The following is a 27,994-nucleotide window of genomic DNA, read 5'->3' as shown; positions in this document are numbered from 1 at the left end:
AAAAGTAAGTTATTTCCAACCTTTTCTTATTTTATTATTGTTAAGGTTATTCGATGTATGTGGAATTAAAGAAACGCGTGGGTAAATTGTAAGGTATTATAAGTATATATATATATAAGTATATATATAAGTATATATATATATATATATATATATATATATATATATATATATATATATATTGTGAATATTAAAATACAAAGTGTGGAATACAATGTAAACTGGTCCAGATCCGCACGCTAGCAATGTTACCCTGAGACTAAAAGAACCCTGAAGCCAACGTCGCACATGTACCGCTTATGGTCTATCATCGACGCATTCTTTTGTTTATGCACTATCGATGACCTTAGCGCTTGAGAAAATCGAAGACCAGATGTAGAGTTTTCTTAGAAGTGGCGATCACTTCAACAATTATTAATTATTCTTTCTTGAATTATTCATTATTTGATGTGTGTACAGTTTTCTTTTTAACCAAAGTAACCCGCATAATAAATAATAAATGTATGTTTGTTATAGTTTTAATATGCGACGAGGGAATAAATTTTGTGCGCCGTTCGTGTAATGTTGGGATCGTTATTATCTATATTATCAGCTTTCTTATCAGTCACACTGGTTTCAGAAATGTGTATTCGTGATTTGTACTCTCTTTTAAAATATTTAACAATATATAGTCTTCATCAACTTAATATATAAGTATAATAGTCTTTTTAATATTATTTCGATTCTTACTAAGAAGCTCGAAATTCGAATTTTTGTTGATGGAATTAATTTCAATGTCGCTTGAAGGGTACACTGGTAACTAGATCGTAAAATTTTATTTTATGCGAGAAATTTCAAAATGTAAAAATCCGTACAACACACGAAAATATACAAATTGTCCAAAGTAGGGTACTTTCAGTTACGATTTTTATTAGATTAAATTGAAATCTCTATTTGAATTTTACATATGGCTTTAGCTATGTCCATAAAAATGTATGTACATTTGATAGCTATAACGAATCAAATTTCAACAGCTTGAAGATAAAAATAGGTACCACGGTATAACATTCGACAAACTTAACACACTGCTTCTTCTTTATTCCTTTCCTCCCCGATTTTCTCGCGGATCTAAGAACTACCGATATAAAATTTTGGTTGGTCGTTTCTCCTCCAAGCGTTCTTTTGTGGCTTGGGCCATTGCCATTCCAACAAGACCATGAACGAGAGGGAAGAAAAAGGCCAGCGATATACGAAGGCTTGCTGACTCGGAAAACTTTTCGTCTCCCGCGCGTATTGAAACAGTAATGATATGGGAAGAAGTCGGTGGGATAACGAAATGAAAACACGTGCTGAACATCCGAAAATCGTCCAACTTGCCGGTAAGTTGCGTCGGTGCCGTTTACGCGTTATAGTGTTTCCGCCTGGGGAACGATATAGACGCTGTGTGCCGGAACTTTTACCATATGGTCGAAATAAAAATCAACCGAGGGATAATTAACTGTGTAAATAGTCGCAAATACGCAACTTCGTTACTGGACTTTTTGTACATGGTTGACACGTTCACTGCCACGGTGTACATCAGTGACAAACGTTTTATTAAATTTAGAATAATTGAATTAAGATAAATTTCCGTGGATTGAAAAATTGTCGGCAATGTGAAAATTGAGAAAAACTGCGCAATATAATATTGTATTATTATATGATATAATATTTGTGAAAAATAAATGTTATGGCGTAGTATATTTCAATCTATTGCGGCTCCGCGGATAAACATAAACTTCGCGTGTAATATGTATATATACAATAAAAATACATGAACTTCTTGAAGGAAATTCACAAACCGTCCTTCATGAGTAAGAGATATATAGGTAAACACGTGACTGAATCGAGAGAAAAAATTTAATTTTATAAGATTTCAATCTTCTATAAAAAATTCAATTCCGGTGACGTATGCAGACACTGTGTGTTAAACGATAATTACATACTTGATTAGAAGATTTGTTACGAGGAGGAAAAAAATAATTGTAATTATAAATTACTAATTATTATTTTTCATTAATTTGCAGACGACCAGCTTTCCCGTGTTTTTACTATGACGGTTGATTTTGGATTGGGCAACTGCTTAGATATATACGTATATCCTTGCATATTTTACACGAAACGTTCTTATTCCAGCAGAGTAAATATACATCTGCTAGATGCTGTTTCTACATCGCTTAAAATAAATACTAGTACCTATACTGTTGATAATTCAATGGATCGTGTTCAACAATTTTAATCTGAGAATATTTATATCCGAAGCTAATGTAAAAATACCATTAATGTATTATCACATACTTATATGTATTGATCAACGAAATGATCGTTTCAATTTATAGAATAGCAGGCTCGTAACTAAACGTTAAGCGATTAACCGTCACCATCATGAAATCTCAGTCAGGAGCGAGCGTTGGTTCCCATCAAGGAACTGGTACGTAGGTTTGTTATCCTCTTTTGGTTCGTTCTACCCGCTTGCTTTTTAACGAACATCATTTCCGGCAGGAAAAATATTATCCTCTGCCGTGGGCCGGCTTGTCACTGTTTCATTGGAAAATCGATTCGGAAAACATCGCCATGGGGTGAAGGTAGCGGCGAGATTACCCGGACAGCAGTGAAACGCAAAAGATAAAACGTCGCGGCGAATTTTCGGCCGTTGAAAGCCACGACGAGAACCGGCGGAATGACAGGTCATATCTCGTTCTGCTTCTTATTGTTCTTAACGGGCTGCTATGATTGCATACTGCCGAGAACAATATCATCGTTCTCAGTGGGTTACGAAGACAATCCTTACTGCCACATTTGCGCCAATCACACCATGTGCCAATTTCCGGTACGTATTTCCATGAATCGATGAACTTATTTATTAAAGTGATTTGCTGCTTGGATATTTGTTGCATTTAGAGATATTAATCCTCTGTGCCATATCTGACTCGTTTCGGGAGAATCGTAATTTCTATCATCTTATTATGATTGTTGATTTGTATGGTTGTTGTGAGATGTTAACCTAATTATCGAAGCGAAGTTTAGTAAATTTCGATATCATGTTATGTTATGAGGTTTATTATCTCGATGTTACATTGCATCTTAATGATATAAACGATGGCAAATTAGTAATATAATAATATGGCCTATAATCATAATCGATCATAAAAATAATGAACAACATCTCCAACTGTTAAGCTGAGGTTTCTTCAATCTCAATGTTATTTTATGTTATTACGTTAGAAGATTTATTGTATCAATTTTATGTCGAATCTTAATGTTGATACTACAAGAATGGTGCAAATACCAAATTGGCGATTTTTCATAAGAATTGTATAAAATTAAAACAATCCATTCTTGCAATGTTGGATGATTCTGCGTAAAATATGTGGATGAAAAATCCCCTTTTGCCTTGTATCACTGTATTAAGAGGACCAAACAGTATGGTATTTTTTATATTTTATCTTGCATTTACATTTCTCTGATACTTGTGAATCTCATGTTTTAATCGTCGGTAGTTCTAGTGCCGATGGCAGGAATGATGTGAATAACGGTACAACGATACAAATGGTGTAAATTATATCAGGTTAATGATATAAAGACATGAATTTTAATCAATCCATCATAAATTTGAGATAGGAATGAAGTGGAATGTAATTATTGGAGCCGTTAAATCATCTTTATTGCGGTACTTTCACATTTACGCAATGTCTATGCTGTTTGTTCTATCGATAAAATTTTTAATTAATGCAGCAAATATTAATCAGTCCGAGTAAACGTGATACAACTGATTTTGTTCATTTAATTAACCGATACAGTGAGTGAGAAAACGCTGAGTAAGATTATTGGTCATTAATCATCCATTGTTTACTCCCCATTGAATCTTCATTAAATCCACAATTTATCAAGTGCAATGTATCGGTAAACTATAAAAATTGTTTAAACGCGTGCAAGTGCATAAAGAATGATCAATATTAAACCATAAAACAGAGTACATAATCTATCATAGATGTTATTATCGTCGAAATCATATGAAATACGTTGCGTGCAGATCCGCGGCAGCCCAGAAATACGACTACCGTAAAATTTTGGAAAACTATTTAAAGCTTACACGACATTTTGAAGCAACTATGAACCGGTTAAAATTTGATTCGCAAAAACGAACATCTCGTATGTATCGCCCTAATGCAATCTTCTTTACGACAATCTTTTAAACTAAAATACTGTAAAGTAAACTTTATGCTTTAGGATATTTCGCTTTAAATAGAGTAACACGTCGATTCATCGTTTAAATCTTCTTCATTTACGCTTTGTCTTTATCTCACGAAACGTAATCACACCCTCTTCCAATATCGATTTCCGCTTGTTTACCGTAAATATCCAACGAATTTCTTACTTCATCGAGACACCGCGTTCGCGATGAGCGAACGATACGCGCAGAAAACGTCACCGCGACGTCGATAATAAATACGAATGCGGTCGAGGTTAGCGAATAGAGAACATAAAAATCCATCGCAAGTGTGAATTTGCGCAACAGGAAATTCGGGACGACGACACCGCTCGTTATTGTCGACCCGGTGTCACGCATACAATGAGTCTATTCTCGGCGCACATTTCCAGGCCGGAGGATCACGCCGTCACCCACGAAGAATAGCGCGAACGCATTCAGACTAAGGTTTTATAGGAAACGTGAATTCTTGAGACGGGCATTAATTCGCGATGTCAGATGCGTGGTATCATCATTCCGCGCCGGATGCACGCCGATGCTGCCTGCTTCTCGTTGATGAGCTTGGAAAATACTGAAAAATACCATGAATCGTTCATTTTCTATGACAATGTAGCTTTGTATAACTTCAAATTTTTGTAGTATTTTTTAACGCCCCTTTGTGAAAAAATTTCGAAGTGTACTAATTAGCAAATTAATATTATATTGTCTTATGGTTAAATTAAAATACGACGAGGGCTGTTTTGTAGAACTGGAAAAATATTATTAGGGAAAGAGTACAAGATGCAAGTAACAAATTATCAGTGTTAACGAATATTTTTTCACGATGATATAACAGCTTTGATAATAAAACAATCAAAGCTTTGCAAGGAAATTCTACTTTATTCAAGGGAAGATTATAAACATGTAATACAGAAGTGTCTAGGTATTAACCCGCAACAAGGGAATTGTTAACGATTAACGATTAAGTAGTGAAACAATGTTTAAACGTTTCATAAATACGATGTTATTGAAAATTGTAAATAAAGTAACTTGTATATTATTTTGCAATTTACAAATAGTATATACTAGAACAGTAGATAGGTATGTTAATTTCAAAATCAATTACATTATTATTATAAATAATCGACGTGTTACACTTAAAGCAAAGTATACTAAAGCAAAATGCTTATTTCACATTAGTTTACTTTAAACGATATTAAAGGAGACATCAAGAGAGTCTTTCTCGTAGGCAACAAGTTAAAAAGCACAAGTTAAATAAAGTATAATATTTTTTTTATGCTTCAGCTTCTTCAAAAAACGAACTTATGCTACACAAAAGATTCAATTTCCTTCTAGTAATTTTATATAAAGACAATTTAATCTTAGCGCAACTGTATTATAAAATTTCTATTTCGTGTTTCCTTAGAGTCGATATTTGTAGATCAATAGGTCCCATTTGCCCTAGTTACCCGACCTCTCGCTTACTCGTTTTAGAATTGCAATTTTAATTAATGACAAAGGATTTCTTGCATGAAAATGTGATAGACAATTACAGTAATGAGCAAAATTAAATACACGGCCTCTAAAACAGTGTAACTTTTTAAAAATTCGACCAAACGAATTGATTTTTTTTTTTTTTAAGAAGCAAGAAGAATCAGTTTACTAGATAACGTGCAAAAATGTTTTATATAAATCGCAAACTGGCCAGAACCGATAGAAGAAAATAACTTTTACAACTTTTTTATCTGAGTCTGCAGTAAAGATATAAAGATGAAAGAATCTATAGATTTTAGGCTGAAAGTAACGAAAATTTTGTTTTGGATCGAATTGTGTTTAAACGAAATATTCGTAATATACTCATAATCAAACGTATTGTTTAAAATTTTATGACAGGCTCAGATAAAGACGTTATGAAATGCGAGCTTTACTATTTTCTTCGCGTTTCCGCTAAATTGCAATTTTTACACAAACTTTTTGCACGTCAACTATTAAACTAATCCTCCTAATTCTCAAGAAATAAACTCAAGTCGTTTGATCCTATTTTTAAAAAGTTATTTTATTTTAAAGAGTGCACGTTCAGTTTCGCCCATTATTGTACACGGGAAATGTCACGAAATAAATAATAATTTACACGTAATAAAAAAATAATTTACTTTCGTACTCGATAATTTTCAGTTTTTTGATGTACTTACTTGTTTCCAAATCGATTTCTCACTTTTCTTAAAATCTGGTAGCTAATTTATTTCAGCAGAGAACGAGATTAAACGATCGTTACATCGATCGTAAAATTCGCTTTTCGAAAAACGAATTACCATTTCATACGCATATTCAATTATTTCATATGCACATTCAGAGTAAAGCGCGACAAGGAGTGTCGACGTTGCTCGGCCAGTGCGAAATTTCTACCGGTTTAAATTTATGAAACGAGGAAATAACGATGTCGAGAACGCGATATATTGAAAATAAGCTGGTGGTAAAGGGTGGATACTGCATTAACGATGGCTATGAGTGTGTGCGTGTGAAATTGCGGGCCATGGAATTTCGAATAACGATGCCGCTGTTCCTTAACGTTATTTGTACCAATCACGTTAACTCTCTATTTTAGCGTTTGTTGGACTTTTCTCCCCAAAGTTCAACCTACTATTAGCCATATGCAATTACAATTACGTATCACGTATATGTATTTGTAAAAATATAAAAGCAATTAATATTTAATGTTTATCGTTCGAAGTACTATTATGATACATTTCTATGAAGGCTCTTAATACCAATGTGCATTCGAAAACTATATTTCGCTGTCATGTTTAATATTTTAGTTAGAGTGATTTAGGTACGTCTCGTACATAAATTACGCTTATACTCGTACCGTTGAAATCGAGCTTTTGAAATATTGATATATCGGATACAGATTTCAGTTTACGTGCTCATCAATACTTTCTGACTGTTTCCGGTTATGAACGCATTTGCTAGATAGCATGCAATATATTGTATAATTAGAGACATTGTTGTAATTGAAAGGGGTGACAAATTTTATTCAATAGCAACTTTTAAGCAAGAAAATATATATCAGAAATGTACACGTATCCGGAAATTTGTAATGTAGAAAAAGTAATATAAGTATAAAGTACGGCTTTGTATTCTCCTCGTTTTGCAAAAATTGAAATTAAAGTGTATATATCACTCAAATTAATCCTTTCCAAAGACTTTAACATTTTTGATGGGAGAAGGAAAGCTCGTCAATTTTTATTTTTATTTAAAAGACATACAGTTAAAAAAATATAGGTTAACTCGAACTCTTTAAAACACCTGCGCTTTAAAAGAAAACACGTCTTAATTTTACTTAATGAGCATTCTTTCTACGTTTTATCGTTTTAATTCCATAGTTTGAGTTAGTTGCGTGAAACATCCTCTATATGAATGAACAATATGTTATGTATAATAACGTTTTTACGTGAATTTTCGGCCGGCACAGACAATCCAAAAATATAGTAGATCGTATTATTAACAGATAATTGAAGTACGAAATTTATTTACACATTCGTCAGAATGAAAGATTATAAGCTGGACATTTAGAATGGTGAAACTGATAGCGTGATAGAGGCTTTTTTCTCTATTCACTCGATCAACGTTAATGCAGGAGGCAGGTGAGAAGAAACCTTTCGATTAAATGCCATTAGGTCGATCGCTCTCTGTCGTTATCACTAATTTCCCTTTAATCCGAGCTTTCGTGGCAGTTTTAAAATTCTCTGTGATATTTTCCGTCCAATTATTTTCTAAATTCCCCAATGCCGCAACAACTAACGCGTTATCATCAATCCGTCTTGTTTCGATTAGTTGAAATACCGTCATTACTTTAGTTTCGTTAGAGCGTTAAAGTATTAAATAGCCGTCTTATTTATCATTTCATACATTGAGATACAGAATAGTAATCGTTCAGAATCGAATTAAATTTATTATCTATTGAAAATAAATTTAGTATTTATTGCAACGTACAGAATTGCCTCTTATTTATTAAATCCACCTGCATTTAAACATATGAGAACTGTTACAGGTACGAATGCACGTATAAATGCAAGCAGGTATAATCAAATAATTTCTGAAAATTATTTATCTATAGTCTATAGCATGGCTTGTCAAATTCCCAATTTCCCAATTTTGCTTCGAGTACCATGTTATCAATGCCATCGTTAGCTCTCTAGCTGAAAGTACTACTTGAGTAACTTCAAATTGCAGTTGAATTAAGATTTCATTCCCATTTGCAATTGATGAAATTACGTAAGATAGAGAATTAAAGCAACGTCGTGATATCGTTTCCTTTGATAACGATACTTTTACGATATCACACGATTGCGTAAAATAGAATGCTTTATTGGAAAAATATTTTAGAAGCAGTATCAGATCAAACTTTTAGATACGGCAAAAAATCGGTGCTATATCCAAAATTTTTATTTCTCCTGAAAATAATTATATAGAAAACTCTTAGAATGATTTTTTACATCGATCTTGAAACTTTTTGAATTACTCGCTTTTTCTGTCTTCTTTTTTTTTCTTAAATAGATATTTTTATTACTTAAAGTAGAAATGTATTGCAGAATATAGAATATATAGACTATAGAATTTTATATATTGTCCGTACAAAAATATGAAAGAATATATACGTATATACTTGGTGAATTAATTTAGCTAGGATATCACACATGTATGTATTTTACGCGCATAAAACAACCAAACAAAGAGCGCGTAAAACGAAAATCAAGACTGACTGAATGAATTTCATAGCCTGCTTCTAAAAAAATAGAATACCCCTGTGGGCCTGTGATAGACATAAAAAAATGCTTCTTCCTCTGCTATACATCAAAGCGAATTCGGTGAAGCATCACGTCAAAGCTCTGCCTAAAGAAAGTATCTGCTTCGAGTACTACCACTAAATTCGATAGCACTTCGTATGAAAAGCTTAAAGAGGCTATTTTTATTGAGTACGAAATTCGCAAGTCGATAGCGCCAGTTCGAAGGAACTATGAATCTATATAAAAGAAAGGTTATTGACATTTTAATTTTATTCCAACTATTCGACTCAAATCAAATACATTTGTGTATCCTTGATAATAATTGATCGTACCAATTGATAAATTTTTGTGTATGTTTCAGAAATGTTAATATAGAAAATGGAAATGGATCTTCTAACATTATATCAAGTAATAGAAATCGTATTTTAAAACCATAATGTTCGTGAGAGTAACCATAGGTATAATAAATCGTCGATGTACCTAAAATATAGTAATATGAGTCTTCATATAATATGTATGATACCTGCGCTATTCTTGTACTATTGCTATACCAGTTATAGAAATTTCGATTCATAATTTGCGTTTATTAATGCGAACATCCAAGATGTATAATTAATCGGGTTTTTAAATGACAATTTCAATTAGAATGTATAAAAGCTATTTGAAACGAACAGGAAGATTGAAGCAGCGATTCAATTAACAATATCTCGTTTGTTTATCAAACTTAAACGACTTTCGAATGACGTAAAATCGTTAAAGACAAAGCAACAAGAAATAAAGGTATTGGAAGAAATATGATTATAAGAAATAACGAAAGAAATGATCAAGCAGAATAACTATTCCCTTTCTTTTATTAAACAAATTCTACTTTCTTAATATTAAGTTAATAGTAAAACATCTAATGTCCTATCGTAAATCGAAAGTTCGATATATCATTTTCACAGCACGACACGGATGGTACCAGATGCGTGAACCTTCAGCATACTGATCTGAACGAGAAAGATATCGAGACCATACTCGATTGGCACAACGTTTATCGCAACACTGTGGCGAACGGGGACGAGGAGCGAGGAAATCCGGGCCCTCAACGTCCAGCAAAGTTCATGATGGAGCTGGTAAGATATAGTTTGGACGGCCAAGGCATAATATATGTGGCTATAAAAAAATAAGGGATAAGGTTAGAACATGCTGACGACTGGCATGAACAACATTCAGGTGTCGAATGGCAACTGTAAAGAAATTTCAACCCTCTCTATAGTAGAAAAATCCCCAACCAGTCCCTTTCGACTGTTTTATTTCATAAATCTGTTCATAAACCAAAGTATATTCCACTTCGATACGCGTAAACCCAATGTAACTTATAAACTCGAGTTATAAAAACTTTCTATTACAAGCCAAATAAAAACTGTTAATTAAACGAAAGAACAGTGAATAACTGTCGTGGAAGAATTTTAGTCTTCCTAATATTTGATTTTTGATCGCTTTTTAAATATTCAAGTGCTATATAAAAGTCAAAAATGGTATCTCATATTTTTGTCTTTTCTTTAAATTAATTTGAGCTTCATAATTATAAGTTTAGTTATGGATATTTTATGTGTGTACTAGAAAATGGACGTATCTGTGTTTCACCACAATTAAATTTTTATGTAAATTCGTATTTTTATAAACCTAATTAAACAAATGGAATCTAAGTAGAAATCCATTGAATATTATAAAAAGTACTATACGTGGAATATTTCGAATATTTTCGTATATTATAAGCATTTCTACAATTTTACATTCCGTGTAAATATACAAAAGTCCGTCGTCTAATCATAACAATTAACGGTTGAAGCTACATTTATTCTGTATATATTAATAACAAACAAAATCATATTATGATGCAGCGAATATCGGTAATTTCTCTCTTGTTACACAGCTATCGTGGATTTCTTCGATCATTTCGAATAAAGAGTTAATGGACTTTTCTTTAATGATCATATCTGTCAGAACCTGATGTCGATATTTATTTTGACAGATCTGGGATGACGAACTTGCTCATATCGCGAGACGATGGGTAGTACAGTGCAACCTTCTCGAGAAAGATCAGTGCAGAGACGTTGGCAAGTAACTCCTACAGATATATTCCATTTTTCATTCCCTTTAGTCGTCCCTATCATTTTTCAATATCCACCGGTATACGTTCGAACGCGAAATTGTTCCGCCTGCAACCGGATCGATGTCAGTGCGTTTCTTCTTTTTACCTCAATTTTTCTTCTTCTTACTTACGAATCTCCCCTACCATATTGTTTTTTTTTTTCGTCCCTTGTAGTTTGTTTCGACTTCATTTCAATTTGCAACAGCAAGGCGCACAAAGCGACAGTGGTTCTTATAAAAGAAAAATTCCATTTTGTTTATTGCCTGTCTTCGATGGGTGCACTTGATTGCTTGTTTGATTTTGTTGAGAAATAATTTACTTGCTTTAGATACCTTCGAAATATTTTTTCTGAGCTTTGATAATATAGGTAGCGGCACATGAATCAGAGGAATAATTATTCAAATCATGTTGTTGTTTTGCCTCCGAGTATCAAGATCGTTAGGATATACGTAATGTAAGAATAAATAAACTCCGGACAAAACAATGTCGCCGCTATGTCCAACCGTCGAACAAAGACGAATTCGAATTTTCCGACTCTCCCCCGATCAGTATAAATAAACGGACACGATCGCGAGCGAAGCAGTTATATGAGTTATACGAGTTATCGATTAATATCTACGAGTTATGCGAGCGATTATATACTGTCTTTGCGAATACGTTTGTACGAGCGACTTTGGACATTGTCTATATTTATTTATAATTTATTTAATTTATTTCAAATATATTTGACGGGTTGCAACAGCAAGTTCTTGTTACCTGTTTATCAATCCTCTACAATTCCTCTACATATACATCATCGATTAAATGCTTGGAATCATTTGTTCGGTTGCTGTAACATAAATTTACAAATTTTTTATTCATTTCGGAAACAGTTATATAATTTAAAAGAATAATATTACATAGACTAATTTAATTCGACAAAGCATCCTATTTTCTTTTCGTATATTTTTAAGCATAAAAAATGTATTTTAATGTGGCTTAAAATTATTAACTTTAGTTATAATTCTTATACTTTTTTCAGTATACAGAATTTTCAACCGTTTAACTAGTAATGCATGGAAACAATTCCTTTGTTTTACATATCGTTTTATATCGTTCGGTATATAATTGAAATAGATTCTCTTATTTACGCTCACCGCGAAAAATATAAAGTTACCTAGAAAGAAAAACCGATTGAAACATGTAAAAAACTAATTATGCGTAGATATATTTTGTTAGAAAAAGCATGAGTTCGTAGAATTCCTTTTGTCCGAAAATATTTCTAATACGTTAATGAAATTAAAAAGAAAACAGAGGAAGCCCGCTTGAAAAGCTTATTTAGTTCTATTCCGCGTAAATATTTCAGCAGTTAAAACGATAAAAATATAGCTAATTTAAAACATCGGCTTTTCATTATCAAACCAGACTTGTTGATTCAACCAATTTGAAGTAAAGTACGCGAAACGTAAAATAAACACAATAATATCAGAGTAACATCAACTTGAAATAAAACAAAGTAAAGTGAAATATAAAAGCGAATATTGCATATACAAGTAAACAATTATGGTACGAAAATAATACTAAACGTAAGAAACTAACCGGATCGTTTCATTAAACAAATAAAAAAAAAAAGAAGAAAAGGAAACGATATCAAAATATACAAGATATTAATAAAAGGTAAATACGTATTAGAGTAATAAAATAATTAAGAAAATATTGTACTACATAATACAACAATAAAATAATAATGCAACAAGAAAAATATACATATGAAGGGCTCAGTCAGATGGCAATGTTCCATTCTTTTTTATACTGAATATGTAGTTGTTTTGTATGTTTGAGCCTTTGTAAGTACAGTAGATTCCGTTATTCGAACATCGATTATTTGAACGTTCGATTATCTGAACATTGCATCATTGCACATATATTTTTGTCGATGAGAGACAAGCTAGTATATTGTCTGTATTGTCGATATATTGTCAGTTGATTTATATATTGCACGCTAATATATCAAAATGTAAGCATACCGTTTTTAGTTCAGAAATAGTGACTCGATTAGTGGTGAAACAGTAACTGAAATAGCAGTAATTTGCGGAATTAGTAAATTAACAATTTGTGACATTAAAAGACCAAAGTGTGAAATTTTCAAGAAGACGACATTTCTAGAAATGATACTCCTGTGAAACTATTAACTTTAAAAAAGATATGAGATTTTGTAGCTCACAAGGATTAGGAAAACAATGATGAATAAAACTTACGTATATAATACTTGTAATATGTAACAAATTATAATTTTTCACGTAGAATGTAGTTAGATACGAATCGTTCGATTATACGAAAAATTAGATTATCCGATCATCCTGAACGAAGTTAGTTCGGATAATCGAGTTTCTATTGTATCTGTAATAACGTTTGACAGGGAAAGAATAACGTTCGATAACGAAAATTTAAACATCGCGCACAATTTTTCCAAATTAAAGATTTTATCATTTTTCTCTGATTTTTTCGTATAATAGAAAAATATTCAAGTGTGACCCTCGATATATCACGGCACGTGACATTCAAACCCCCTGGTGCGTTCTGGATTGCGTAACGCGAGTTTATAATTGAGATCTTGCGAACTATCAACAGGATTCCAGCGAATAAGCCGGTAGAGTTGCCTCCAGATGAAAAAATCCGAAAGATTGAAATCCGAGGAGCATGTGGGTCATGCAGTTGGCTCTCTTTTATCAATTCAATGACCAGAAAACCTTTTATTAAAACATTCTCGGGTATGAGACCGGAAACCGAAGATCAGTCATACGTGAACCAGATCTAACAAATTTCCAAAGTATGGTAGCTTATTTGTAGCAGCGATTTTGCCCGCAAGAAATATATAGCAATTATATATTCTATAATACATTTACGCCGCATATATTTTTAATCATTATTTATAATATCGATTATTGATATTATGTTAATACTATTTATTAATAACAAAATTAATATTTAACAGTATGAATATTATTATTAATTGATTAGTAGAATCATAGTACCCGTAATTTAGTTTATATAATATTTAACACGCTAATGCATAATCCGATATTTAAGTATGTTTGTCGCATTAATTTATGAAGCTATTTATGTGGTTTCACAAATTCCCAGGATTGCAGGTCTGTTGCTTACAACAAATTTCAACACAGTTTCTTTTAACAAACATTATTCGATTATTTTGGCGTTTTGATGCATAAATCTGAAGTATTTACACTTTCTGGTAACAAATGAATTCTTTTAGCGTAACAATATTTTGAATAACATCGAAGTTACCGATGTTACTGGTATTACGGATTACGATGTTACTTATATACGGATCCCACGATCGTCGCGTTCAACTTTAAATTAACTTGAATTCAGGGAAATAAAATTTACACCGATCGAAGTATGCATACGTTTAATACTTACACATGTATTTAAAATTTGAATACAAACAATAGAGCTCGACTGGAATTTTATCAATAAAGCAGAAATTTCCCTCTATTTTCACTGAATGAATTAATACTTGTTCGAAAAAAAAATCGACGAACAACATAATTTTAGCAAAACATATACAATATGCACGCATGACAAAGGGGAAAACAAAACAAAACGAATCAAATGGATCTATCCGACTAAAGAATTTAATTGATTCAGTTGTAACCACGTTTCTATTTTATTATGTTAAAACAACAAAATTGAAATTAACTCGAATGTCGCTTTTACACTGAAAACAAAATCCAACTTCGAAAATCTACTTTCATAATTCAGAAATCCCGCAAACAAATTCTCTCAAATACCTTGGTCTTCGTTTGGACAACAAACTAAAATGGAAAATATATATTCAAGAGAAAATCAAATAAAAACTGGCAGGAAAACTATGAACTAGCTCATAACCAGCAATTCCAAACTGAATACAAACAGTAAACTATAAATTTACAAAACCATCACAGACCACGTGTGGTCGCATTGAATTCAAGTTTGAGGTATGGCTGCCAAATTCCGCATAAAAAAAAAAAAAACTACAATCGGTTCTATTAAGAACTACGTTAAATGCATCATGGTATATATGAAACGATGACATAAGGAAGATACTACAAATCCTATCAGTGGAATAGGAAATTAGAAGATATTCGGAATCACACGAACACAGGTTAAACAGGCTACAAAAATTAATTTGACAAAAGTTGTTACTTAGGTTTCTAAGGAACTTCAAAGGAAACACCGTTTACATCTATTTACACCTAAGGAAATTTACACCAAGGAAAATTCGAAGAAAAAGAATTTCATTATGTCATTTCATCGATTCGAACAATTTGTTGTTAACGAGCCGTGTCTCGGTATAGTGTTAATGATATTTCGAAATGTTTCGTATAACTGCATATACATAAAATGTTTCTAGAAGTGTCAGAATACTTTCATGAGCCACTTCGTATCATCCAATCGTTATAAAAGTTTTTAGAACCTAAAATTACAGGTGCTAAGAATCCGGGTGTTTATCTTTTGTAGAACGATTCGGAGTGTGGCAGAACGTGCACGTGCTCGATATGTACAGCGTAGGAAACACGACGTCCACCGCGAGGATTCGCTTTCATATTCAATCATGGTACGACGAAGTAGAAGATTTCGATTCTGCGGAATTCGGGTAAGCTTTGCGCGCGCTTTCGTACGGATTTTAAGGCAGCGTCATTTTTCGCGGTGATTATTTTTTCTACTTCTTTCTTTTCTTTTCTTTTTCTTTCCTTTTTTTCTTTTTTTTTTTTTTTTTTTTTCAAGTTCTCTTTTTCAATCTACCCTTTTGCACGAGCGTGCGAGGATGAACTTCAGCAGAGAGATCCGGTGTGAAAGGCGTTATTCGAAAAGAATAAAAGTGAGCGCGTAGCCGTGCTCCGCACCGATTCTGTGTATCGTGTTAAATTGAATTTCATTTGTATGGTAGTCTTTCAGTTTTTTGAGATTGGAAGGATTGTTGTATAGTTCAGATTGCTGAGTTTAATTGTTCTATTGTGGCTGGTTTAACAAGACACTGTAATTGAATCGGTGAGATCGGGAACTAACAAGTTTTTTTGGCGAGGGCGGGGGGGGGTCGAATTATTCCCTGAATCATATTTTTCGCTTGTAAATTAGTGCAGAATTATACGTCACTAATACGTTAAATAATACGTTAAATGAGTGCAGACACGCCAAAAATATGTACATGTGTATATGATAAAATAGGAAAAGTGATTCGTAAGAAACGTTATAAGTTATTTTTATTTCTACAAAGTGACTTATATTGTTTTTAATTCAATTGCGTGGAGCATGAGGGGGGAAGCGAAGATTTGAAACGTGGCAACGTACTTAATTCGAAATCGATTTATTCTTTAGGAAGGCTTTCTTTTAGGAAGGAATTCTTTTCTATATACATACATTTTAATCTGTCTATTGTATGGAAACAAAAGTATGACTCCCCCAACGGTACCTTAATACTAGAAATACTACAATACTTAATACTACAAGTTAAAACAAAATGTTCTTTTACATAACAATATAACGAATAAGATATGAATTCCACCTCGCTTTCTTTCTTAATGGTACATCAATGAATTTTTGATTCTGTGAGAATATTTAGAAATAGTCGCCAATATTTTGCTATTCGTTTCTGTTACTAATTATTATAATTTGTAGGCTATGGGTTTTTATACAAATTCATATTTTTATGAACAGAATCAAATAAATTGGATCCTAATAGACGTCTTCTTCTTTTAAATATTCTAAGGGTTATTTTATTCTGAATGAATGAATACCTTATTTTTATACACAATTTAAATCAGTTATAAAATTTCATTCGTGAGATATAAAATCTTAATTAGTTACTTCCTTCAGTCACTATTTTTTTTATAGAAAGGAATGATTCGAACGATGGAAGAGAAATTGACGGAATAATTGGAACGACGCCAAAGATTGCCAAACATTTTGTTTCCCTTTTCATTCCCTCTTCACGGCGTTGAAGTATCGAAATAGTTTGTCGTTTGGAAATATTGATGCGGATTTTATTGGCCCCCGAGGAATGACTAAAATCCTAAAAGTCTGCAAATACCCTGATATGAAAAATTGATACAGGAGTAATATGATCTCGACGATAATAAGTCATGTCACGGTTTAGGATTACAAGATCGGTATTTCGGATTACAGGAGATGCTTGAAACAAAGCCTTCAGATCAAATAGCCATGAACCTAAATAGAAGATTAACGAATTGAAAATCCAGATATCCAACTGGATAGACTAGAATAGATCAAATATTTCTTTATACACTTATAATTAATCTAAAACTAATCGATAACAAACCTATAAATAAAAAAAAATTCAACCTATGGATACATTCTTATGAGGTAAAGGTAATTGTACAAAATACTTACAAATACGTGTACACTTAAGATTTTAGGTACACAATTTTCTATAAAAACATCTCGTATTTTAAATTGTAACAAAAGCTTTCCGATATGGATGATGCAGGGATGTTATTTAATTGAAAAATTATATCAAAAAGTGATGTTCGAATAGATATCTTTGTTCGGTTTTGTAACATTAAGCGGCTTTCACAAACATATTCACGGTGATTTACCACAGGCGGACGATTGACGGATAAGTATGAATCGTATGTAATTTAACAAGATAGATAGGATTTGATTAAAAACGTAAAAAAAAGCGAGAAATACGGCCAGAAAAGCAAACGAAAAAATGGATATGCATTAATCATATCGCCGCGACTTTATCACGACGTAAACTCGTTATTTGCATTAACGGCGGTTCGACACGCAAAAAATAAAAAGGACGAAATGAACGTAGCTTTATGATGTCGTTGTCGTTTGTGACATAATGTTTATTTTTATATTGTTAACGAAACTAATCGACCGAATACTGAGAAAGAAAGCATATTTTCCGCTGACGAAATTGCACGGAGAGAAGAATATTTCATGAATTTTGTATTTATTGGTATCTACTACGATATTTCGATGGTATTATTATTTTATTACAAAGTATGATATTTTATACTTCGATATTTTTAGGAAGTACTTAAGCATTTATAAAACATGTTTTTTCTAGCCAACGTAAATTTTCAAAATTTTTAAAAGGATCGAAGACAGAAATTACATATGTAGCGTCATTTCATTTAATCTCATAATTAGAAGTATATTAGAAAAGAACGGCAAAATATATTTTTTGGAACGTACGCATAACGATACTATAAATAAATACCTCTTCCATTATTTTATTCTTTTGTAACTTTTTCACCATTCAGTGCTTTTCCATTTCGTAATCAAGCTTGAAAATCAAAATAAAAATTAAAAAAATATATATATATGTAAGTATATTTCTTCATATCTTCGAATTACAGAAAGCAGTAAGTAGCGTAGAAAAAGATAGGAACCGTCTTACGAAATACATGACATAATCTTCTAAACAACTTTAAGGGAAAACGACCAACGAGTATGACTCGTAAAATTCAATGGAATTCAACCACTTCCCTTCCATCTTCAGGGAACAACAATAAATAGCGCAGATACAAAGGAAGTCAAAAGACACAAGGCCTTTCACCGTATGCTGTCGTGTGATAATACGTCGTGTATACGCGAGCTTGTGTACGTGTGAATGTGCACCCAAGTCGCGTGAAAATCCACACGTATTGTCATTCTGTACAGCATGCAATAGTTGAATTGAAACGACTTTTATGTGCCAAGGCTTTCACTTTGTGAATGGAACTGATCGATGCAGCGTGTGTAGACACTGTTAACTCGCCTTTGAATTTAGCAGAAGGTTTACATTGCCTCCTTCTCTAGCCCTTTCCTTAACTTTCCACTCTGTCTCTGCGTGTTTTATCCCAACTATCTATGTACGACAGACGCATTTCGCTTACATCGAATCGACGTTGTCTAGGAAAACACCGAAACATCGAGCTTTCATCGTCGATCTTAATGAAAATTCTTTGTATTATAGTTTGTATAATAATCTGTATTTCAGTGGTAGTAGATTGAAATTTTCAAATCGTATCGTTAATATCGTTTTGCTGAATTTGCTTAATTTCTGATTGATTAAATTATTTTCTTAATTCTAATATGCTTCAGTGAAAGACATAATTATCGCAGACTCTCGATAATTATTATTAGACTATTGATAGACTCTGTTTAATTCCAAGTGTAAAAACTAATGCATATGCATGTATCAGTCTTAATTGGTCTTAATCATATATGTTGGTACAGTAGTGAATCAATTTTAGTCAAATTCGATTGATCAAACTAAACGAAAATGGATAAATAGAATCATATCGAATGACACCGAGCATGCAATAATAAATGGTATAAAATAAATTTGTCAGTGGCAAATTTGTACAATGTTAGGAATAATGATAAACAATTTTTAAAATTAGGTGTCTCTACAAGCGAATTTTAGTGGCAGTTTCAACGTGTCGTATATTTATTACAAAGGCTATTAAAAATCCAGGACAATACGTAGCTATCACCTTTAGTTTTATTATACATATCGTATGACGTTGTACAAAGTATTACATTTTTCCATAACTGTTCAAATTTTATTTACTGGGATGGCTCATTAAATACCAAGCCCAGTGTTAAATGGAGCTACGACTTTTTCCAATTCGAATATCATACAATGTTATCAACCTTTGAATATAAAATCTCAGACCATCATATCAATCATCAGATCATATATATATTGTCACCATTTCAAGATTCTCAACCGAAGAGCTCAATAAGTTTTGTCAATACAATATTGTCAATATTTACTGATAAATCACATTTTCGTTGAGAACCATGAAATATTGACAATAGTATCGATTGCCTCAGGGCACCGCAACCACCTCATCTCACATTGTAGTTTCTATGCTTCTCTGCAAAACCTCCTCATTTACAATCCCTCGATTTCAGATTGGTGAATTTCGCAGCGCGGAGCAACCTGTCTTACATTCCGTTCGCGTCGTCGACAATTAGGCAGATCGGTTGCGGTCGTGCAATTTACACGGGCAGGTCCGGGCAATCGACAAGCAGTAGCACAGACACGCCAATAGCCGGCCGTACAATGGCAGTTGGATTCGGGGATCGCGTAGAGGCCCTCGTGTGCAATTACGGCCCACTCGATCGGAACACGGTAAGAGAACTGTACGAAGATGGTGTGCCGGCTCTTTGTCCACCGGGAACGATCCGCAGTTCACGATACCGAGCCCTCTGTCGTAAGTGTTTCCTTGTAGAGATGTTCCCGCCGCGGAACTCGCGCGATCGTTGTCGCTTCCTTTCTCTTCTCTCTGTCCTCTCCCTTGCTGTGTCTGTGTACAGCGACTGTTAACTATTTCCTTGGATGACGATTCTTGCGACGACGCGACGACGAGACATTAGAATCGTTTTCATGGAGTGTTCGGATCGCTGGTCTCACGGGAGACTGGCTTCAGGTTATTCGATATATACGGAGTGGGTTAGTTCTGCTGCCACAACCTAACGGGAAACATAAGACACGATACGTACAATCATCGTTAAAAGTCTATGCAACAATTTGTCACAACATTCTTGTTCATATTGTTCTCAATATGAAATATTTTCGTTATCGTAAATAACGGAATATTTAGACTACGTGCGCGCTGATGACAATTTGTCACGCTCCCGTTCGCATAAACCGCAAGTTTAATTGTTTCTTTCTCTAATAAGCAGTTAAATGCTAGTCTTGCAATCATTAAATGCGCGTTTATATACACGTACTTTTCGTAAACAACGAAAATATCAATCGACAACTTGTCACTAGTGCGCGCATAGTCTTCGCGATGTCGAAATGGTCGAGGATGAGAAAGGATGTCGTAGGATAAGATTAAATAAGGGATTTAATGGTAAAACGGGGCAAGTAGATCTTTCCAGGCAGATTGCAGAAAATTGCTGCGACAAGTTACAAAGGCTATGCGAAGCATTTTTGTTTTTTATGAGTTTTTTATGAGATTTTACATTTCACTTTCGTGGAATTAGATAACCAAATGAAGGTACTTCTAAATCATACGAAATTAATTAATATACTTAAATATAATTGATTAGTAGGTATATAAAAGATACTTTCTTCCGACACTGTATCCGAACTCAGTATGCAACTATGATTTAATAAATAATTTCAATTTATTATGTATGGATTCATAAACATTTTAGTGAATCAGATTAGTCTGTCTATTCCATGAGATCACAAGTGTGACTCTTAATAAATTTGATTAACTTGCCATTAGTTTCCAATATTCATTTATACTATATATATTTTAACGCTATTTATGTACGGTTCTACAGTGTTTACGTATCGACATTATGTAAGATATACAGAACGGAATGTAATGCTATTGACACTTCAATTGTTTAAAAATGTAGCTGCTATGCCTATCAAATTTATGCTTATCAAATTTCATAGAATAACACAAATTGATTTTTAGCACATCTCACGCGAAAATGATAAGGCTAATTCAAGAATAAAATCGATTTGTTCGGTATTCGCAGGTTAATAGGACAAGATTGAAGTTGTATCAAAATAGTGTTTCACTTTGCTTCATTGATCAAGTCTATCTTTATTTGCTACATTATTTTTCAATTACTGCGAGAAATTGAGAACGATGTTGTTTTTGTCGAAATCTTAATATAACACCGGAAATTGCAATTACGGTCTGCTCTTAAACTACTTCACAAGGTAGCAGGTAACTGCGATGAAAGTTTTGTTGAAATAACAAAATAAAAGTGTAAGCCGTCAATCGGCGAAAGAAAGACTGATTTTTTACGTTCAATTTAGTAGAAAACGGTCATAGTGAAATATACATTGTAAATATTGAAATGCAACTCTGTCAAAGAATGAAATGCAGCCACCAGTTTGTACGTTATTTGTTTCTTCTTTTATTGCGTGCAAAACATCGATTTTTCATACGCTGAAATATGATGGACAAAAGAATATTTTGCATAGTATTGTTTTGTTTGAAAAACGTTTGTCGGATTTTATTTAAAAAATGATTTAGTTTGTTTATTTGTAACAAAAGCTACTTTTAGGAAATTTATCTATAAAAAAGCAAATATTTGGCGTCGTGACTGATAAAATACATTTTTCAGCTTTTAAAGAATATCCTTACTTCCTCTATTTTCCTCCGTTGCCTATTTTATTCTTCGCAAAAGTATGTTATTTCTTTGCAATTTTGACGATGTCTGAACGATTTGTAAAATCTGACGTTCGAGCGACTGTAAGAGCCGCGAAACTATTACCTCTGATTGCGAGATATAGGTACTTGAAGTTGCAGAACATTTCTATAAGTAGATATAGAAGGGGCAGGCTGAACATTAAGGGAGCGTCTCTACAATCTTATTCAGCATTCTGCTCCGGTACTGCTGAATCCTCCAGAGTTTCCCGAAAACGTACCTAGTTCCCTCGAAAATTTTCGCTTCTGTTTGAAACTGAACTTAGAACGAATGAACAGCAATAAAACCGTGACGTTATTACCTTTGTCAATCGAGTTACTTAAATCGATATCTTCTTATTTTCGTCATTATTCGTTTAGATATCGTTCAAATAATTCCTTACTAAAAATACGAATCATAAAGTGTTAAAATTTTACATGATTTATCACTAACAATAATATGAAAACACACCCTGACAGGAAGAATATCAGCAGGAAAGTAACGAATCACAAAACATATCTCCGAAAACAAAATTTCATTTCCCATAAGCTTATACTAGCGTGAAACATTGCATGTGAAGATCTTTCTTCTTATCGCCTAAAATTATTTTCCAATAATTCAACAAAAGATACGTTTCCTTTTGAGACGAACAAAATTATACACAAGTGTTTACGTTAACTGCTTAACGTATTACTTTTAATTACCTTATCTTTCGTTTTCGACTTTTTTTTTCGTGCGTGGAACATTCTGAAAAAGAGCGAGACCGAAGAGAAGCAAAAAATATAAAGTTACGCGATAAAAAAACTATAATAGCATCTTTCCCTGGAGTGTTGTTACAATTGGAAAAAGCAATAATCATAGCAAGACAAACCTCGTTACACTGTTCGACTTTTTTCTCGCTGAAATTGCGTGACTCGTTCCGTGCACAACCTTTTTTATTCCTCGCGAAATCTTTTCCTCGCCTTTCATCGCGATTCGACCATCGTCAACCAAATAATACACATAACGAGGATACAAATTAATACGTTACAATGGAACGATTGTGACACAGCGTTCGTGATTTCGAGTTAGTCGTATGATTCTCGTTACGAAAATTACTCGATCGTTTCTCAGTCCATTACGTATTCCAAGGGAAAGAAAATCTAAAATCCGTCGATGGAAACCAAGGCCGGCTGAAAGTTTTTGAGGTTTGGGATTATTGATCTAGCCGAGACTCCCTTTGTAGAAAATTCGGGGGCGGGAGTTAGCATGTGTATACATATGTATCAATTAGATATTACAAGAAGTATTCTTTATTAATCTACAACAAAATTAAATAAATTTACGTAAATATGGAATGAAATTTATTTTATAATAAGTCATATTCAAAACTTTTTACTATGCATTATCAAAAGACAGCTGCTTTCTTTTAATTTTAAAAAATTTTTAAATTTGAGATGAGCGAGTGAATTTCTTGTTATTGGCGTAAAATGAAATTTTTTTCGAACAGCGGTGTCTACAAAAATGTAGAAGGCTTCGGGGCTGCAACTCCTTTTAGTCCTTCTTCTTAATCCGCTCCTGATGGAAATGTCTCCAAAGTTCTTGGCGGACAAAATTAATCCATTCGTCATCTAGTTTGGTTTCTTACCAGGTCCCAAACAGTACGCGTCTTATGACAGCGAAAGAATTATGTTAACTGCGCAAATAGCCATTTAATAACATCCATCCGCGTTTCCACGTTAAGGAATCAACGTATCTCGATATTAATTAAACTGTAACTGTCATTTCTGCCGTCTCGTGCGAATGACAAGTTCCCTATGATTATTTGTTTTCACAACACAATAAAAGATATGTATTCTTAGTGGAACAAAATATAGATTTAACATTTAATAGAAAAATATATTTTAACGCTTGAGAAAAGAATTTTATTGCTATCGATATTAGTTAACTATAAATTTATAACGTGCTTGAAAAGTTGTGTTATTTACTCAAATTACCAGATATTGTGTAATTGTCTCATAGCTGTAACCCTTCCAATGGTATATGGAACGAAAGATTTCGTATTTCGGCGAGTTCAGTAATTGTAATGTTACCTAAAAGACCAGTCAGAACAAACACGTCGAAACGCAAAGTAAAAAGAAGCAGGTGCAAATATTTTGTGCAGCCACTGTAAGTATCAAACATCAATCTTCGTGGCAACATTACGTCGTAAGCAAATAAATCTCACCCAGCTCGGCTGTTTTCTCGCGAGTCGACATTTTCCCTCTTCCATGCCATCAAAAAGCAAACAAGAAAACCGACATATCGCGTGACTCGTTCCATATACGAAAACAACAATCTACTATACCGATCGAAAATTCCTTCAAAGAATGCGTATATATACGTTACATACATAGAATAACGTAGCCGCGTTGGTCGCGAAATTGCGCATGGATTTCAGTTATCTTTCCAATTTATACCAACGAACTCGCTCGCGAGATCTCAACAAGGATAAGGTGGATGCTCGTTAAAGTTTTCCATGAGACACTGCCACTCGAATGGAGAAAGAAAGGGACAGAGAGAGAGAGAGAGAGAGAGAGAGAGAGAGAGAAGATAAGAAAAAAAGAGAAGAAAAATGATTGCCTCTATTAGAAAAGTTTCAGAAGCGACAGTCGCAAAAGGTGCAGCACAAGATTCAACAGAAGCAAGATAAAAGGAACGATCGACCGATGAGCAACGGGGCATTCTTAATCAAATCCGCAATTTATCTTATTCAACTGGTATTATTATTGTTGTCGACGTAATCGCCCACTTATCGTCGTTCCCTGCTGTAGCACTATCAATAGAGCGTATTCATCAGGTAAATCGTTTTTCTTTCTCTTCCTTCCCGTTGATTCGGTGCACAATAACGTACAGAAAGTCTTCGAACAGATGGAAATTTTTAGCCTTGTTTTTTACAAAGAAAGAATCTTAATTGGTATTGCACCAACGAACGACTCCTGATTATTGATGTTTGTGTATTTCCGTAAAGAACGAGCGATTTAACGTATTCAAAGAGTTACAGGGGAAAATCTATCCGGTCAAAGATTTTTCCTCCGTTATTGTAGTTCGTAGAGAATTAATATTATATTATCGCATTGTATGTTTGAGTAACTTTTCGTTAATTAATCTTCTTAGTGTTATTATATTAATCGCTTGATGTTGATATTCTTAAATACTTTCTTTCCCTTCTTCGAATTTCTTACTTTTCCTTGAACTTTATTTTCCATTATCATCCGTAATTATTCATTTATTCATCTTTTATTGATTTATTACTATTTATTTATTCTATTCACTTATTAGCAACTTACTTTTAGCAATTCTTATACAAATGTTCACTCGAGTAATATTTCAATTTTCTCTCAGTTTTTTCTCACAACTGATATGTTTCAATTGCTGTACAACAAATATGTATTATTATAACAGATCTTTACAAGGTAATAAAACAATTTTTATCTTATAACGTAATAATGTCTGATGTCCAATCTCTGAATATTTTATAATATTCGAAAGTAAATTATAGTAACGAAAGGGAAAACTAGTTACGACTGTATAGCGCTTTTGACGGATTTCAAATTCATGGGAGTTTTGTTTTTGCATACGTCTGCAAATACTAGAAAATGGAACAAGCCAAACATGCGTTGTAGTTGAAAGCAAACATTTCAGAACTTAATCGTTTCAAGAACTGCTAAAAATGTGATTATATTTTTTTCTAAATTTCTAAACGTGTCTTGCAAATGTTACTTAATTACAATATAACGCACTAAAACGTTTCTACAAATTGCATGCCAATCACGCCGCTGAACCTAACCCAGATCTGTAAAACCTACTCACAGTACACGTAAGTACACTTCATTTCATTTAAAATCCAACAATCCTGTGATTTCCACGTCACCAGTTTCTTCTCGTATACTTTTTATCTATTTTTATTTTCAACATGGATAGTTAATATTTCTCACGATTAATCCCTCATATCAATTTTCTAAAAATCTTACTCTAACCCCAAGAAGTCTGAACACTGTCGCCTTCATCGCTTTATTTCCGATCAAATCGTATTGCTCTATCATCAGAAAATCTGTCAAAAAGATCGAGAAAAATATAAAATAATCACTGTTATATGCGTAACTTCTTCTTCCAATTTTACGTTGGAAGCTTCCTTTAAAACATTAGGAATCATTTTCTCGATCGAAACGAGAACGACATTATGCCGTAAGTAAATTCGATTGGATCTAATTGAAATTTCAGAAACCCATTTACGAGGCAAATTCATTTGATTACTCCTAAAACGTAACGATCACCGGTGTCACGACAACGACATTAATCTCCATTCACCTTTTCATTACAGTTTAACCACTGTTTATGCCATAGTCACTGGGTCGGCTCATTAGCCGCGATAACGAGGAACGTGGATCGTAGAGCGATTAGACGTGTGTTTAACGTGGACTTTTACTCGATCAATTTGCCGAGGTCCGTTACTTTTTGCTAGCTCGAAGAATTTGATCGGACGATTAAACGACCGTGACGAAGCAACATGGCCGTTGGGTGCAAAAAGAAACAGATCCAGCTTGTCCAGGCGATAATTGAAAGAGACAGGCCGAAAGGAGAATCGAGCAAGACGATTGATGAATATTTCAGCGGGGATCAGGTCGAGAATTACGAGGCGGAAAAGGGAAGCTTCACGGTGGTAACGGCTGGCCGTCATCGAAGGTTTCGCGAAAGAAGAAACGAGAAACTCGATGTTCCGTAAGTGGAACGATGTCCTTGCCCGTTTTGCGTTATTTTCTTGTTTGGCCACAACGTCGGAACGTTTCGTGGCATGTCTGTTGCTTGACGCGTCGTTGAGTGGTTTGTTCCATCGGTTCGGTTGCCTTTTTCTTTTTTTTTTTTTTTTTTTTTTTGGAAATGGGAGCGCTCGCGTGAATAAAATTTCGATTCCATTCTGATTTTGCAAAAATCATTTTTGCGTGCTAAGAGAACGTGAGTTTAAAACGGAATATTTTTTCGAGCGTTTTAAATGATTCCATTGAAAATTCTGTTAGTATGATGATGTTCATAGAGCAGTCGTTACAGATACAAATAGTATTTGATATATATATGGACTTTGTAACTTGATCGTAGGTACAGAATACTGTAAACGCAAAAATACTATACGCATCACTTTTTACATCGATCTTATTGATTATTTTAAGATTATTTGATCTTAAAGTAATGTCATATACAAATGATGTTCATTACTCTAAATCGATAAATTCATCTTTGTATGTATTATGATTATGAATAGACGGCAATTATTTCTGTGAATTTATCTTCTTATGGTATAACTGAAGAAATAGAATCTAAATAAAAATTTGTTCCATTTGCCAAATATGATGAATGCTTTATTTGAATATTTTATACAGGGTGCGCCGTTAGAATTCGGACAGAATTCAATTTGTAGTTCCCACCATATTAGAATTCAGATGTTTGTGCTGATTGACTCTGAAGTTAGTTAAATATGTCAATAAGTCTTCTATAACCTCAAAATGACAGAACTCGTTAAGCAAAACCCGGAATACGATAGAAGAGCGGCGATTATAGAAAGTCTTCGCGCCGGGAGAACGCCGGTCGAAATTATAAAATTCTTTAGCTACCCAAGATCGACGGTATACGACATTGCTAAGAGATACGCAGCCTCAGAGTGGTTCGAGAAGGGTTCTCCTT

The 27,994-nt window shown here is 33.5% G+C and overlaps 1 protein-coding gene across 1 annotated transcript; it reads left to right on the top strand.

The window, feature by feature from the left end:
• Positions 1 to 772: 772 nt before the first annotated feature.
• LOC132915444 (venom allergen 3-like) lies at positions 773 to 25,109 on the top strand. Its single transcript, XM_060975237.1, has 7 exons — positions 773 to 2,848; positions 9,939 to 10,109; positions 11,012 to 11,101; positions 13,147 to 13,210; positions 15,632 to 15,767; positions 20,048 to 20,349; positions 24,908 to 25,109. The coding sequence occupies exons 1-7, from the start codon at positions 2,699 to 2,701 to the stop codon at positions 25,057 to 25,059; spliced, it is 1,065 nt and encodes a 354-aa protein (XP_060831220.1). The 5' UTR covers positions 773 to 2,698; the 3' UTR covers positions 25,060 to 25,109.
• Positions 25,110 to 27,994: the final 2,885 nt, after the last annotated feature.

The sequence above is a fragment of the Bombus pascuorum genome, chromosome 1, assembly GCF_905332965.1.
Source record: "Bombus pascuorum chromosome 1, iyBomPasc1.1, whole genome shotgun sequence".
Lineage (NCBI taxonomy): Eukaryota > Metazoa > Arthropoda > Insecta > Hymenoptera > Apidae > Bombus > Bombus pascuorum.
Note: the sequence above shows the minus strand (reverse complement) of the source record. Positions and strands in the feature narration are given on the sequence as shown.